A 16,631-nucleotide genomic window follows, 5' to 3' on the forward strand; every position below is an offset into this window, starting at 1 on the left:
GTGCAGAGAAGACAGACATGTGGTTGTGACATACATACATGCTTGCAGAAACACTAGTGCGACCAAATGCCACTCCAGCTGCTGCAGCCAGCCTTTGGTCTCCCATAATGGCATTACTTTGGCTGGAAGATCAATGGTGCTAGTTGGTGATGACTATGAGGGCCCCTCACCTCCCCTCGCCCCATTTCCCTAAATGGCATTGGCTTATTTTCATTCACAGCTCCTTGTTTTGGGGGGGTCTCGCCCAGAACAGAGCTGACCTTTATCTACTATGAAAGCTGTTTTTTAAGGAATGTTACCACCATTAATCACATCTCGGTTCACCATCCAGAGTCTTGCTCTCATGAAGATTTCTGCAGCCCACGAACAACACAGGCCTATATGAAGGCTGGGATCTAAACGCCACATTGACTCTGCCTCAGCCTGTGACTGTCAGTGAAACAATAGTTAGTGTTCTCAAGATAATACATATGGGTTTATCCAAACAGAACACTTTCTTAATGGAATTGGTGAAAACGTGGCCACAGGATGTTGCCTCTGACCACTGGAGCACGACGGTAGTTCATTAATCTTTTAGCAAAGCTGCCTGCAATATTTATCAAGTAAGGGATTTATGTCGATAACAGCGGATTAGAGTATGATGGTGAAGTAATAGAAGATAATGTATTTAATGTTGTACATGTAAGTGCTGGTGTGCACTAGGATGGGTCTGCTTGGTTTGGCCTTGCAGAGAGTCTAAATGAATAATTATAGACTGCTTAGAGAAACATAATAATAACTTGAATAATGTTTCCTCTTGGTCACTTTAAGCCTGAACTGCCTCAAGAAGTGATAGCTCATACAGTATATGCTCCATCAATACTGAATGCAGGCTTTACACTTTTAGATATCTGATTTATTTTTACCCCTTTTAAGCAGCCACTGCTTTGCATTCATTGCTGTACAACAGTAAAATCTATTAGCAGACTCTTGAAATGTAATTTAGCCGTGTAATCCATCAAGTCTAGTCAGTTTGCTGCACCGATAATAAATGCTGCACTCTGTTAACTCACAATTGTAATGTAACTTTGACAGTTATTTCTGTAGACCTGATGTTTCCTCTGATGGATTATATAGCTCAAGCAAATTTCAGTTTCACATAATAAAACCAGATGATTGGATAAAATTAAATATATTTGTTAAATCGCTGCAGAAAGTTTTGCCTTGGTTATCTGTGATGTAAAGTCTACAAACATGCTTTGTGATGAATGTGCTTAAACACTAATATAGTCCATTAATCTGAGTTATTTCATTCATCTTCCTGTCTGTGTCATGGATTCGCACAGATGTGCTCGCACCAGTGGACCCAGTTCCAACCACGAATACTTAAATACAAGAAAATGTAGTGTTTTTTTTCCTCCAAATACTAGTCAAGTACATTTTCTTCAAACCTGCAAATCTGAAAAATTCTAAAATTGCAGCTGAAGAAAACTTTCATTCATCTTATTTCATTCCACAAAGCTGCTAATTGAACAAAACGAATTTAAAAAATGCCTAAAGCTAATCAATACTCAAAACTGTTTACTATTCTAATTAATAAAAATGTCCCCATGTCCCCAATAAGTCACTTCCTGCACCCACTGGCACTCACAACACATACACCCCCAGCATTTCCTGGAACAACAGGCAGGCCTATCATGCAGATCAAAGGGAATTGCATTAACAGAGAGGAAAGCAATCATGTCAGATTTGTGTGAGAGGGTAAGGTGATCTGTCCATTCTCAGGATGAGTGTGTGTGTGTGTGTGTGTGGTTTGAAACTGACCAGCTACTGTACAGCCCCTTTTTCTTACTTAGAGGTTATGTATATGATCTGCTATCATTAGTGTCACAAGGCTATTACAGTGAATCTAACAAAATCAGACTAGTGTGCACAAACAAACACACACATCATTTAAGATACATTACAGCACATTAAATCAACTTACAGATCTAAAATAGACACACAGCCCCTACCTCCCAGACACATTTCACATTAGACAGACAGCAGATACAACAACATGCAAATACACACACCACCCCAGAAACTCCCACACAAAATATCTTGGCACATATTGATCGTCAGACTGCTAGAATCAAATTTTAAGCACAATGTTATATCAAGCCTGACACACACACACACACACACACACACACACACACGCTCTGCCGATCACTCTTACCGTGGCAGGGAGCTGTACTGTCGCTGCGCCTGAGCAAATGAGTCTCTCTCCTCCTGTCTCTGTCTTTGCATCTGAACCTCCACTGACACGGAGTGGCGACCTGGCTGGCTGTACCCCCCCGGACCGTTGCTGCTGGCATTTGACTGAAAAAAGGGAGATAGCAGATCAGTTAGCTGTCATTTCCAGTGTGAACGTCACCAGCACCGGCATAATTAAAGAAAAACAAAATTCTACCCACTCATGCATTTATGGATTTGCCTGTCCACTATAACTCGATGACAATCACCACAAGACTGAAATGCTGTCCAATAAAATCCAACGGGGGGACAATTATGATGCCAAGTGTTTACAGAACTCAATATTACTTCTTCTTATTACAAATCTGCAACAACTAATATATTGTGGAATCATCTTAGAGTATAGTGCATGTCCCGTGAATCATTGAAGACCTAAATGCAGCCTAAAAACAGCTTTCACTGCTTTCTACATCAATAATCCCTATTAAAATGGTTCACAGATAAGTATGTTGATTATCTAGAGTCTGACTGACAATGGCTTTTAACTATAATTTTCCAAAGTAGTAATCACCTCAAATAATTTTACATTTGTTTCTGTTGGATTTAAACTGTGGAGAAATATCATGCAGAAAACTCAAACACTGGGCAAAGAGAACTAAAAATACTCAGCTGGATACAGCACAGTACACCAAATATGAGCCAGAAAATATGCGAACTACCCTTTAAAACTGCAGCGCTGCCTCATCTTGGCGCTGAGCACAAAAAAGGAAACATGCTGGATTTGTGTTGAATTGTCCAGTGTTAATAAGCTGTGTGTTGATCTCTTGCATAGCTAAAATGGGCCTGCTGGGACTTTTACCCTCCCAGAGTTAAATACTGATGAGTTTTCTGTGTCCAGTTAAACATTCATGACGCTGCCTGCCCACTGTGCTAATGCAGCACAGATGTATGAATGGTACGTTTTAAAAATAAAATAATAATACTATTAAGCTCTGTTTAACTTCAGCTTTAATTAAAACATAAAATGAGTTTATGTTATTAACCAAATCCATTAATTGGCCTGTTTTTAAGTTATAGAAAAACAAATGATTGTAAACACACACAACTGAATCAAATGTATTGACACGTTCGGGTGTTTAAGTGGTTTAAGCTAAAATACTCTTAATGAGAAATACATTCGGCATAAGCATGAAATCATTTTTGAAAAGAAGGCCTTAACAAATGCAGCCTCATATCACCATAGTGATGGAAAACTATGTTTGGAAAATGATCTTCAAATTGTTAAAGCAGAAACATCATTTAAAAGCAACCAAATGAACACACAGTCCCTCAAATTCCAAATCACCACCAGAGTTTTCACACCGTAGAACAGTAGAACTGGCAGTGTTCCCTGACACAGAATACCTCACAAAATCTCCCCATGGCTCACTTTCACTTCAACCCCCTCCCCCCAAGTCCAAAACAGAGACACTTACCAGCAGTTAGTCGGGCAGACACACCCTGAGCTCGTCTCTTCTCAGGTCAACATGAAGGTGAGTCACACACAGACAGAAGGACAAGTGAGGGAGGGGCCATGCTGAAGACGTGATGGATGTTAGTGGGTGTTAATGAAGGAGACAACAACTCGGCCTGTTGTCAGTGTTACAAAACTCCCCCCAAACACCTTTAGAGAAACGTCTCCTGTAGACGTTATGAGGCTACAACAGACAAGTCTCCATGTGGAAATAACAACTGTACATTTGTGAATATTTGAAAAATACGACTGTAATTTCAATATAATTATTTTATCCAAACATACATACAAACACAGGTCTAAAAATATACTACATCAAGTTGTCCAACTATAGTTCAAGGCAAAAGTGTTTAAACCTGTTCTGAATTGCCACACCGAAAGGTGGGGGAAAAACTCGCCATCATAGCAGCTCGTGCTTATAAACTACTACCTCCTCCCTGCTGTTTCTCACAGAACTCTATTTGTAGATCTGTGAAGTCTCAATGCAATTAACTGTTCAAATAGGGACAGTAGCTCACACTTTCTTACACCCTCTCTGCATAAGGCATAGTGTTGCACCGATATGTTCACACTGATAGTGGCAGAAATAGAAACAGCTTCGGACACAACTTCAAGTCAAGCCTGGTCAGCCCCTTATACTATGAGGGCAGGACTGCTGGTTTTAAAAAGTTACAGAAACTGTCCTGCTGTAGAGGATGACCTGATAGTTTGAATCAGAATCTTAACCGTAGGGTTACTCTCAAACTAAACCCAGAGCTAATTATAACCTTAACCCTAAAACCAAGTCTTAACCCTTAAACAATGTCGAGTGACTGGACAAAACAGCCTCACTATCAAGGTCTCAAAAGAGTGTGCACACACACACATGCGGCAATATCCCTCTCAGCAGCAGATTTCCACTTCTCCGATGTTCATTAGCGTTATGGGTACAATAATTGTGTGCAGATCAGTCGTAACACAAAGCTAATCTAATTATTTTTATGGCTGTGCAACGTATTGTGAGCCTGGCACAGGCGCTGTGGATGTGAATTGGTGGGAAGGCCATAAAACGATTAAGAGAGCTAAGGAGACACTCCCCTTTAAACCAAATGAAGCTGGGGCAATCATCACTGGGAATGATGGGCACTGCCTAGCTGTTCGGCTGACACTAAGAAAATGGAGACATTTGAAAGGGAGGGGTGAGCACCCACACGCACACCCCTTTATTCTGTATCTGAACTGGAAATTGCCCATGGGTGAATTATAGTCTCAATATAATATTTACTTGAGGAAAAAACTCCTTTAACAGTTTAGGGGTGTTGAATATTCCTGGGAATGTTGGCTCATCTGCCTGAACATGGTGGCTGCAGAGAGGAGGGGAAAATACCCTACAGGAATTCAGATAACAGGAGTATTAAAATGTTACTGTAAAATACAAGAGGCAATATTATGCCCTTTTCAAATCCCCAACATCAATTGAATGAACTCCCATTCCCATAGTGGTATAAATGAGTGCAATAAAGCTCGGTGCAGTGCTGCTGGGAGAGTAGACATCAGTCATCCTGATGGAATTAGACCATGCTACCCACAATCCTCTCCTGCTCCCCAAACTATGATGAAAAAAGACAAACAATGCTACTATCACTAAGAAGAGATATTAAACTGACTTAAAGCCTGCGGCTAAATAGGGACAGCTAAGAAAACAACCTTTGCTGAAAATGGATAATTGGGTAAGAATCGTCGAAGGGACTGTGAACATTTGACAGAATCAGCCATGTCTCTCTGTAGGTGTGATATGAAGAGGTCAGCCTGAGGTTGTCTGTGTATGGCTGGTTTCAAAGTGCATAACAACCACATGGCTCTTCAGAGATATTGGTCTAATCACTACCAGGGTACTGCAGTCAATTGCCACGGTTTATCAGTTTGTAATTAACTTTATATTAGTTTATTTCTGTTTTTAAGATTCATTTATAAATTGCTTCATGTAAAATGTGTCCAAAAATACAAAAAAAAAATAAACAGGGTCCACCACTATTACCCAGAATTCAGAACCCCTGTGGTCTAAATCCCCTTTAGGTTTTAGGTGGGACAAAACAGGAAAAATCAGTCCAATTAAACTGATATAAAAACGAGAGAAGCAGCAAATCTTTGCATTTTAGAATCAGGAAACAGAAAATATTTAGCATGTTTGCCTGAACGATACCTTATAATCTTGTCCATTAACTCCACTAAAACTCACATTTTATGCTGTAAATCTACTTAAGATGAACACATATCCATCTGGTATCATACAACATAACCATTTTTCTGACATTTAAAAAAAAAAAAAAAAAAATCAAATGAATGTGAGCACTATCCTGGCATGGACTGTAAGTGGGGCAGCTGTAGGTGAATTAAGAAAAAGGACACTGGCTTCTTGAGGTTTGCCACACATCGCTAAGATGAAGCAACAAAATGTAATATATGCGTGGGGGAGGTAACTGAATTTCAAAGACGCATTCTCCTGTTTTCCATATGGCCCACAAGTATTGCCAGGGCTTGAGTCTAATAACATGCAATTACCATAGCAAGTCTCAATATGAACTGCACTCTGACAAAAAGGACTTTAAAAAGACCACTAGAGGGTTCTATAATCTGAGATGACTGTGGAACCACTGAGGGTTCTAGAAAACCCACGTATAATGTCTACGACTAATCAAGTGTTTGTGTTTGTTTTCTGGGCCCAGTATGTGAAATATTTGAGTAGTAGATCTGTTTATCTCACTAAATTGTCTTTCAATTTGAGAGTGTGATACATAATGCAAAGTTTTCATGGGAAAATGAAACTGGTGACAAAAGCAAGTAGCTGATGCAGCTGATGTAAACAACATAATGTCACAGTTCTTGTCGAACTGTAAATTGAGAGCGAGCTCGGTTGTTTGGAGACAAAGGGAGAGGTGACCTGTGCTCTCACCACCCTGCTTTGCTCTACAATACTGCCTGGAATGTGCGCCAGTCCATCGGTCCCATTGAAATGCATGACTCTGGTTAACACTGCCAGGAGCAAAAAAAAAAAAAAAAAACCTATACATTTTTATTGGGTTCAACAGCTAGAAAAGAAACGCTATATCACAGAGGACTCTGTTCGTGAGCTTTCACTTAATCCATTTCAATTATAAATCACAGGACCAATGTCTCCCATTGCACCCCAAAGTCTGAGCAAAGCTACTGTTGTAGTGTGGACACCAACAGTAAAAAGAGTTCATACAGAAATATACAAAAAAAAAAAAAAAAAAAAGTTCTTGTATGAGAAACAACAATGGACAAATCATATTAGCTGATATAAAGGACATAACTTACAGCACACCTGTGTGTCTACTTTGGGAAAATACACATTTATACCACTTATCACCAGAGTATATTAATAATAATACTAATACCAATTGTGCTGTAGTGTGCGAGTAAAAAAAAGTGATCAAATGAGTGAAACAAACAAAAAAAAAAAAAAAGTGAGTTGTCTCAAACTAGACAAAAGGGTGCGGCGAAAATCACTTATTCAGTGTAGACAATGATATATTACACATCACAGAGATTCTAGCAAGTAGAAAAAAGTTATAAAACGTTATTGTCAAGCTTTAAAAGTGACTACAACTGACTGTTCATGTAACCAGCATTTGATACTCAACGTTATGTAAAATTGAGAACACTTGAAGCTGGGAACACTAAAATAAATACTAAAAATATGACAAGAGATTTCATCAGCTCAAAAAACATTAAAGACATTCAGACTTTGTTCGCTTATTATTACCCCTTGTTGCTTCAGAAATCCTTAATTACGCCTCTTTTCAGCCAGAGAAGCTTGAAGTTAAATTAATGTCAGTTAAAATGCCTGAAACCCTACCTGTACACTGTAAAAAGGCACCGTTACAACAAAAGATTAAAAAAATGAGACGCCTGTACACACAAACAATCTGTAGACAAACCCAAGTCCATGAGGCGGCCGGAAGGTCCACGTGGATGACTGACAGACAGAAACAGGGACGATGGATGAATACAGTAGGTTGTGGGTGGGGTTAGTGATGGTTGTGGAGACTCCTGCATGCAGATGGTTGAACATTCGAGGATGAAGGGTGTTAGCATTAGCACAGTTAGACAGGAAGTGCCCATGGAGGTTAAAGGTTTTCCTAAGGTGGAGAGAGGATCATCAGTCTTGTTCATGGCTGATAGTAATGGGGTTAGTGATAGTTAGCACCATACTCCAGTTAGCCACAGGTACTGTCGGTTGCTAACACTGTTAGCATTCTCCATAGGCTAGCATTTGAAGTTACATGTCCAGAGTCTTGGTCTGGTAGAGGTTGTTTCTTGACATTAACAGTCTTAGAGTCTACCCATCTTCTCCAGCCGGCACTTCATCTCAGTTACAGGCTCCGGTTATTTCACACACTCACCCAGGGCTGTTCGAAGCTGTAGGTCCTCCTGCGGTCGTCTGGGTCGTCCTGGACGTTCTGGGCCTGCTGGAACTCCTGCCGCAGCCTCTGTATCCGGTCATGGTTGCTAGGGGCTAGTCGGTTACTGGGGAGAGAGGAGGGAGAAAAGAGAGAGGCAAGACAGATGAGTGTGAGAGGTCCATTGTGAATGAGTGACCTGGTTCCATTAATGCAGGCGGAAATGGCCTGGAGGATGAAGTTCTTTAAAGTACAACATGCTTTGTCTAAGAATTGATCAAATGCACTGTTGACACTGGCAAAACAACCCAGATACATTCATCCCAGACAAAACGCAAAGCAAGACAAGTGAGGACAGAGCCAAGAGCAGTCTTACAGCAGAGCCAACAGCAATATGAATCAAACTAATGTACTTCTGATGTATTATTCATAACAATGAATAAAGACTAGTGGTGAATGGTTAGCAGTACCACAACACCTCATGCCACTCCAACCCCCCACCTCCTGGCCTCATATCATTCAACCACTGTGCTGCTTTCGTCCGTCGCAGCCCTGCGGTGCTTACATCAAACAATGCTGCCTTCTCATGCTACACTGAACAAATGAGTGCTAGCTGGTCGGTCACAGCAACAACTGCTGTAGCTACTTCTCTGTACATTACTGCTGTGGATTCTAAAAAGTGTAACATTAAATATGAAAACTTTGACTTTTTAGTCCACAGATGTACCCTGTTCTCAGCATATATAGGTTGAATATCCCTTTGTATCAGTATTACAGATAAACCCCTAAACGATGCATTTGTTGCAAGACATTCTGATTATAAAACGATCAAATATTCATTGTTAAAAGATTAAAATAAAATATTTTCAAAACACATATTTTTGATGTTTCAAACCTTTCTTGTGTTCATCCAGAACATTGACTGCTCTTTGCTATTTGTCTAAACATACATAAAATTACACTTCCTATTGATTCATATACTGTATTTCCTATGATGCACATCCACAATATTCGTTATCGCTTATTGCAGTTTATTGTCTCATATTCAGGGTGACTCAAAATGAGCCTCAGAACAGAAGTGACCTGGATTTATAAAAGAAGTCCATGTCACACTTCGTACAACAACTGTTTTCTCTGCTGTTGTTGCTCCAGCTTCAGTTTAGGTGTATTTAATTCAAGCATTTCCTTTGCAGGCTAGAGATATTTCTACTAGCTTCCAAGCTCATAAATTCAGAGAAATGTGGGACATACATGTAAAAGAGAAGACAAGTGTTAAATTTATATGACCTCCTACAGAAGAAAGTCATTAACACATTTTTCCTCTCAAACAGTGTGTGTGAACAGAGGTGTCAAGGTCGGTGAATAAAGGACCAGCAGGGGAACACTGACTCTAAGCTTGACTTTTCAACTTTCTAACTTTTCCAGGAAATTCCTGGGGACTGTCTTATCTCTAAAACTCAAAAGGTCAAACCTGCAACCTTTTCCACTCCCAAAGCTCGACTGAGTTCAGTTTTGCAAACATTGTTCTGCTTATGTAGGAAAACTTTAAAGACTGCATGAAATTCTGAACTTGATGTTTTGAGGACTATGGATAAAATGCAGACAATAATGTCAATAAGTCCAATAAAAGAACAAATCAGTGGTATCTGTATCAGCCAGGGTGTGATAGTAACGACACAGAGGTTAGGAGATTGGTCACATATGACTCCATGTCATACATCTTCGCATAAAACTACAACAACCACCTTCATTTCATTCATAGATAGTGCGTTAGTAATAAATCACAGCTTGCACCAGTAACGTAGCGAACTATTAAGTCCAGACAGACACAATTGAAAAGCCAGAGCCAGGCAGCCTCGTTACAGACCAGGAACCTGTCATATGTGATCCTGCTAATCTCCATGATATGTAACACAGCCGACCTGACAGACAGTGCATGTGTGACCCTCTAGCTATGGGTCAAGGTCTCAGTGCTAGCTTTAACAAAAAGGCTCATTATCTGATAGTGGTTGGTCTGTAAACAACAGTCTGGAACAGACAGAGAAAAGAAAATAAAAGATGATGATTGTAGGACAGAACTAAATACAAGCAAAGTTATTAAATCTGAATTTAACTCCATTGTTTGTCAGATGAGTGATATTCCCTCTCCTCTAATACCTACCAAGCCTGTAATCAAAAAGGCATCATCATTAAGGCAACCTGTAGGTCCAGTCTGTATACCAGAATCCTGCCCAAGAGACTGAAGCAAAAATAAACTCAAATAAAGGGATCAAAGTTCTTGAATCCTCTAGTCTGACAAAACACTGTATATCAATCAAAGAAAGAGCAACAATGCAATACAACTGTACTTCCAGAAAGAACCCCAGAGACAGGGAGGAACAGCGGGCTGAGATGAGCTTCATCCTCTGGACAGGCTCACTCAATATCCGGCACTGCTGTATGAGGCTGAAAGGTCACTGTGGGGCTTTGTTGAGTGGAACGTCTCTGGGACTCAATAACAGGACTGTGGCTTGCTGACTGAGCTGCCAGCAAAGCTGTTTATGCTGAGATGCACCCTCCCTTTCATGGTCGGGCGTGCCTCCTGAAAAGCTGTCTGTCTGAGCCCTAAGCCTGGGAAGGAGGGAGCTTTGAGAAGATGTAATGTCTGCATTGTGGGAAGACTTTGCCTTTAAAACCACACTGCTACACTCTTCTAATGCGGCACTGTGAAACAAAGGGATTGCAAAAAGAAGCTTTGAGAACAAGACTGACAGTCAAAGAAAAATTCTGATTATCGCGATTTGAGTTGTATTTTTGACCTGGATGGGTGATTAAAACAAAGTTCTGAAGCAGGACTGGAAAAAACAACAAGCACTTAGAGCACGATCAAAGCAATTAGACACAGACATTGAAATCATTCTGTCATTTGGCACAGAAGAGGAGATGGTCCAACCACAGACTCATAGGATGTGAGTTGTCACTTCAAAAGCCCCCAAGACATTAGCACTGCTTCCAATCAGAAGCCTCCCCAGGGCAACGTACAGTAAGTGACAGAAGCAGCTGATAGACAGAGTCCTAATCCTGTGGATTATACATGAATGCCCTTATTCACACATAGCGCTCTTCCCATGCATACAGAACCATCCTACAGACCAACCACCAGCTGAACATGGCCATAAATTTAACAAGCGTTCACTCATTTAGAAGACTTGGTGAGTTTTGCTGGATCCGTGTGCCCTTGAAATGGATGCTAAACGGACAGTGTCCACATGGATTTGGGCAGTAAAACAGAAACAGCTGGAGAGGACCCCGCTCGCCACCAGCTGGCCCACACAGACCATGTGTGCATGTACAATTTGGTGAAGTGCAGAGGCCTATGCAGAGAGATTCAAGTGGATCTTGTGTTTGGTTTGTGATGAAGGACCCTGTGGTGAGTGGTTACAAGTGGGGTGACCTTGAGGATACAAGAGCAACATTGTTGGTTCACACTTCAGCGTTTCAGATGAAAGCGCCACGCCAAGCCACATGCAGCGCTGTGCAAAGGACGCCAGCCAAGACCTTCCAGTGTTTCTGAATCTTATTGGAGTCTAGTTCATCTCTTTATATTAAAGGCCATATTGTGTCCTCATGCAAATGAACAGTTGCTGATTAGTATAAAATCACACCTTTGCCCTTAATAATACAAGGACTGTATTCTGTGATATCTGTTTCATTTGCCAATAATCCTCAATTCATAATAATCTACTTTTTAATTAAAAGCCAGCATCTTAATTAAACATTTAATTAAGCATGGGTAGTCATGGGATACCCATCTCGAATGTGACTGTTGTACCGACTAGTCCACCAGCCTGTTAAATAAACATTTACTGATGTACTGATATGCATAGTAAGAAAACAGTGCATGTTGTGAATACGTGTTCCCCCTGAACGCAGCAGTTGTGGCGGTTGGTTTCTGTAATCTTATCAGCTGGGGGAACTAGGCCCTACATCCTCTGACAAAGAGAGAGCAGCTGGTGGAGCCTTTCTCTGCTGTGAAAAATGAACTGAGATGCTGAAGATGATAATCCAGGTCTATTGATCGAAGGCTCACAGACAGCTTGGAGGAAGACCAATGCCCTTGCTAACTGGAGCTAGCGGCTAATGCTCCATCTGTGAACTGTTGTATGGCAGAGTCCTCGTTATCTGCCGCAGCAAAGATTAGCCTGCCTCCTCACACGTACTTCCTCAATCACACACTTTAGATCTGGAATAGATGCTGCTACTCAGCAACAAAGGAAAACTACGAAGATCTTTACTTGGGACATAAGAAATCCTTAGACGAGAGAATTCACCTTGATTTTTTTTTTTTCCTTCACAGGACATTCAGCATTTGTGACAACCATCAGAAACTGCTCTTTATGCAGGTAGAAAGATGATTTGTTCGTATTATCTCATCAAGTGTTAACTGCAGTGCAGCACTTTCTGTGCAGGAGAATTTAAAGAAAACTCTGTGTGCAGTTATGTTAAGGAAAACAACCAATACCCACAAAAACTGGTTTTCATGGTCTCCCTGAAGACAGAAGTTTGTTTAGTTGCTTGGCTGAAAATAAAATCCATTTAATCTTTTAATGTGCTTTGTGTGATGATCTAATGTCTAAACTTTTTAATAAAATCATCTCTGCCTACTTTTTCTGGTTGGATGCTTATGAAGGATTTGCACTCAGAAGGGAGACTTTTCACTGGCAGATTTTATTTATATAGCCTCAGAGAGGAGAAAAGGTTGGTTTGAAATTTAGTGCTTTACGTAATAACTTATGTTTTTTGGCGACAAATATTGCACCTTTCTAATCGGTGTCTCAAGCTGAGACTGGCTGGGCGTTTGCATGTTCGTGACACAAAACAGAAACTGGAACCAAGAAAAAAAACAAACTGTGCTGCTGGTTTACATTTTATATATCCAGATTTCTGACACTGCTGCCTGTTTTTCAGAAAGTTAGTTAATACATTCTGTGCATGGGTGAGATGATAGCGCTGAACAAGAACTTGCATTTTCAGTTGACCTTCCCCAGATACATGAAGGTTAAAAAAAGATTAGCTCAGATGCGTAACTGCTCACAGCCTCAGTGGTGTCCGCTGATGCAGTGAAGGGATTAGAGGGGCCAGGAGGCCACAGTGACTGTTGGGTCTGAGGCCATTTAGGCTCTTATGAACTCCATCTTGCTTTTACTCTGGATTACATGGGCTTAACCCTGAAACACTGAGAGGCAAGTTGATCTGCCGAAACATGACAATTAGATGCCCGTCAATAGAATATCAGCACACTTAGAAACTCATCATCAAATCCCTGGCATTTGTGTGATGGGGGTCAGCCTTAGTAAGACTAGAACCGCCTGTCGATAAACTACACAAACAAAACACTTAGTATGCAAAGGGAAGAAAAAAACCAAAGCTCTAATTGTATGTAGGATCTTGTGTTGACAGGGAAGTTAAGAGGCTAATGAGTCTAGCCAACACGTTCTGCAACCCAGGCCGTATAAGACACCATCTGCATGTTCACGGGTCGGCTTAAATCAAACCGCTCTCTGCTCAGAGGGCACAGTTCTGGCGCGGCGCCGCCATGTCCTGCCAAACGTAATGGCAGAGTGTCTCTTTGTGTCCGTGAGCATGTTCATCAGGAGAGAAATGTGGTACTTTAGTTAACAACAATTGCAGCTCTGCAGAGGAACGTAGGTGGACCTGAATACATATTGTAAATTTGTTTCTGCTAGATGACAACAGTGAATACAAAAAGTTGACATATTGTTTTCTTTTGTCACTGTAAAGATAAATTTGCTGAAAAATAATCCACTAATAATCTTATACACTGGCATTATTTCAGGATTTTAACTTGAATCTGTATTTGTGATATCTCAAAGAGATATGTACTATCCTGTAAAACAAACAAGCAACAACAGTGGGCCACTTTTCTAAAAAGGACTACTTTCAATGCAGCACATGATCCCTTACAGTAGCATCCATTCTGAGCCTTAGCAATCCCATGGGGTGTCAACACTTGTGCAAAGCAGACAGTAAACACTGGAATCCATCGACGGAACGGATTGAATTTAATTGGTTTTTCAGTTTTATAGGGCATCTCTATTTTTCCAGGGGCACCGCTGGTCAGAAATGTCAGAGATGGTAATATAATATTTGACTTATATTAATGTGCGCACACATACACACATGCGTTTAAGGCAAGCTGGGTAACTGGTCTTCGATTTCAAGCTATGGCGCCACTGGAGGCAATAATAGCATGGCACACAGCAATATGCCTCCTTTTAATTCATGGGCCAATTTCATGCTTGCACACATCAGCGTATCGATGCCGACTCACTCGGTTACAAGTGAATAAATTGGCCTGTTCTCCTGATATCTGTAATCCTGCCCCACTTTTAACTAAGGTGGAGTATGCTGTCCTATGTGGACCATTTCAGTTTCATTACTCAAATGCCCGTCAGACTGCGTTGTGGAGACACGTTTGAACATGTCAGTGCAATATCTGCAGTGCCATTTCATATGTGGTTTAACCGCAGCTCCAATCCCATTTCCTCACAAACGCAATATTTTCTTTCTAATGTATTCTGAGATTGAACTTCACCATCAGGATTAAAATGAGGAGAGACAGACTGGATCTAATCTGATGGATATTTTCAGTGGAAAATGAGACATACTGTAAAACAACAGCTCTCTGTTACACAGACAACATAAAAAATCCATCATTGTCATGTCTCATGACAAAGCTGACAACAACAGTGTGTATATTCCACTGTCTTGACACGTGGCCTGTTGGTACATTAACCACTGAAACATTTATTTTGAGAACGTCCACAACAGACAAATATGCCATTGATCATTTACTGAAAAACAACCTTTGATTTCACATTTCTTATAACCCAATAGCTTTAGGAACGAACACAAGCTACTTCGTTAGGTTTAGGAACAAAAACTATCTGGGAGAACAAAACTATGTGGCCCATCGGGCACAGAGGATTCTTTCCCTCTGCGTCTCATACAGACACAAATATCCGATACACAAATATCCGATGCAAACATGGACACGTTACGACACAATTGTCTTCCCTGGACACAGACGTGTAAAAGGGCTCCTCTTCCACTGTCTGATTTGTAGTCAGTTTGTGTTGTCTTGTGTCCCTTTATAGCTGTTCTTACTTTCTTTACTTTTACTTTTAAGCCATTTTGTGTCAGTTTCTGCTTGTTTTGCATTTCTTTGTAATTGTTTTCTGTCTTTTGGTTGTTTTTCATATTTTTGTAGTTCTGCTTATTGTTGTTTTTTTTTTTTTTTGCCGTCTTCTGGGTCTTTTCCTTCTCTTGTCATCATTAGATTTTTGCCGGTGTTGCATGCACTTTCCAAATTTTAGCAGGTTAGTAGTTACCTGATTTATTTATGTTAAGAGCCTCCTAGAGGTTCTCTGGTCTAGGCCCTGGCCCCTTGGGCCCCTGGGCCTTTGCCCAGTAGGCCCGTTCAGTAACTTCCTCATTCTGACAAAGTGCCAACATGTGATGCTCTGGGAATGACAAGGCCCAATGTTGGTTGCACTTTCTGCTTTTGTCTCACCCCCGACTCATTCTATCACGATTCATCTCACATACACTTGCACTATCTCCATCATGCCCGGTGTGTCTCCCCTACACACCGATACTGACTTGGGGGTTAACAGGAGAAGGCATCCATCACCCCACACCGTTCCATCAGTCAATGGGACAGATCTGTGCTGTCAGATAAGCCACTTATTGTAATATATCTGAGCTTCACAATGCTGTTATGATCCCACCCATCATAACTATGGCTCACAGGCCGCTAGTCTGTGTGATTCACAGCCGATCACCATGAGTCAGCACATTCAGTCACCTGGGGAAACTGTAACTAGGCAACAAGAGTTACTGTTGGAGAAAGGGTCTTCGTGTTAATGGCTTTAGCACGGTTAGCACTGCACCCTACTAATTATTCCTTTCTGTGTCAACATGGACGTAAAGTAGGCTCTTCTGGCCTATTAACGTGTAGTGGTGCTTCAACAATTCTGCAGCAAAGTGAAAACTAGTTTCAACCTGCCTCCGCTCACAGGAGCCGTGTTTTCCTACAGGTTGTGCAAATTACTGGCAGAATTTGAGGAGGAAAAGTGTGAGATAAAAGTGTGAGGGGAAGAGGAGAGGATTTTCAAACCAGCAGGGTGAGTGCGCCGTCTTATCAGTGTAGGATTAGGAAGGCATTAAAGAGTCCAACTTTCTTTTTTACATTTTTATGAGGTCTTAGCTAAACTAAACATTGATAACAAGGCCTGACTTTTTCATACTCATGAATAAAGTTCAGTGTGAATCAGGGACTACATTTACCCAGGTTCTTTGGCTCTTGTCTTTTCATGCTGGAAGAGCGTCAAAGAATTTCTTTGTTGAGGCAAGAATGGAGTCTAAAATATTAAAGGTTCAGTAGTGGTTTTAGTCCAGGTGCAGGGAATCCAAACAATTAGTTTGATGTTAGTTCA

General features: G+C 40.8%; 1 protein-coding gene across 6 annotated transcripts in view; it reads right to left on the bottom strand.

Moving 5' to 3' along the window:
- pard3ab (par-3 family cell polarity regulator alpha, b) overlaps nt 1-16,631 on the bottom strand; it is a 191,031-nt gene that overhangs the window by 4,826 nt on the left and 169,574 nt on the right. For all 6 annotated transcript variants that reach the window (XM_026313169.1, XM_026313171.1, XM_026313168.1 and 3 more), the window contains 2 exons: nt 8,137-8,260; nt 2,201-2,343 (listed from right to left, as the gene is read on the bottom strand). In XM_026313169.1, the coding sequence (XP_026168954.1) occupies nt 2,201-2,343; nt 8,137-8,260 (267 nt within the window). The remainder of the gene's footprint in view (nt 1-2,200; nt 2,344-8,136; nt 8,261-16,631) is intronic.

Source organism: Mastacembelus armatus, chromosome 17, assembly GCF_900324485.2.
Source record: "Mastacembelus armatus chromosome 17, fMasArm1.2, whole genome shotgun sequence".
In the NCBI taxonomy this organism is placed as follows: domain Eukaryota; kingdom Metazoa; phylum Chordata; class Actinopteri; order Synbranchiformes; family Mastacembelidae; genus Mastacembelus; species Mastacembelus armatus.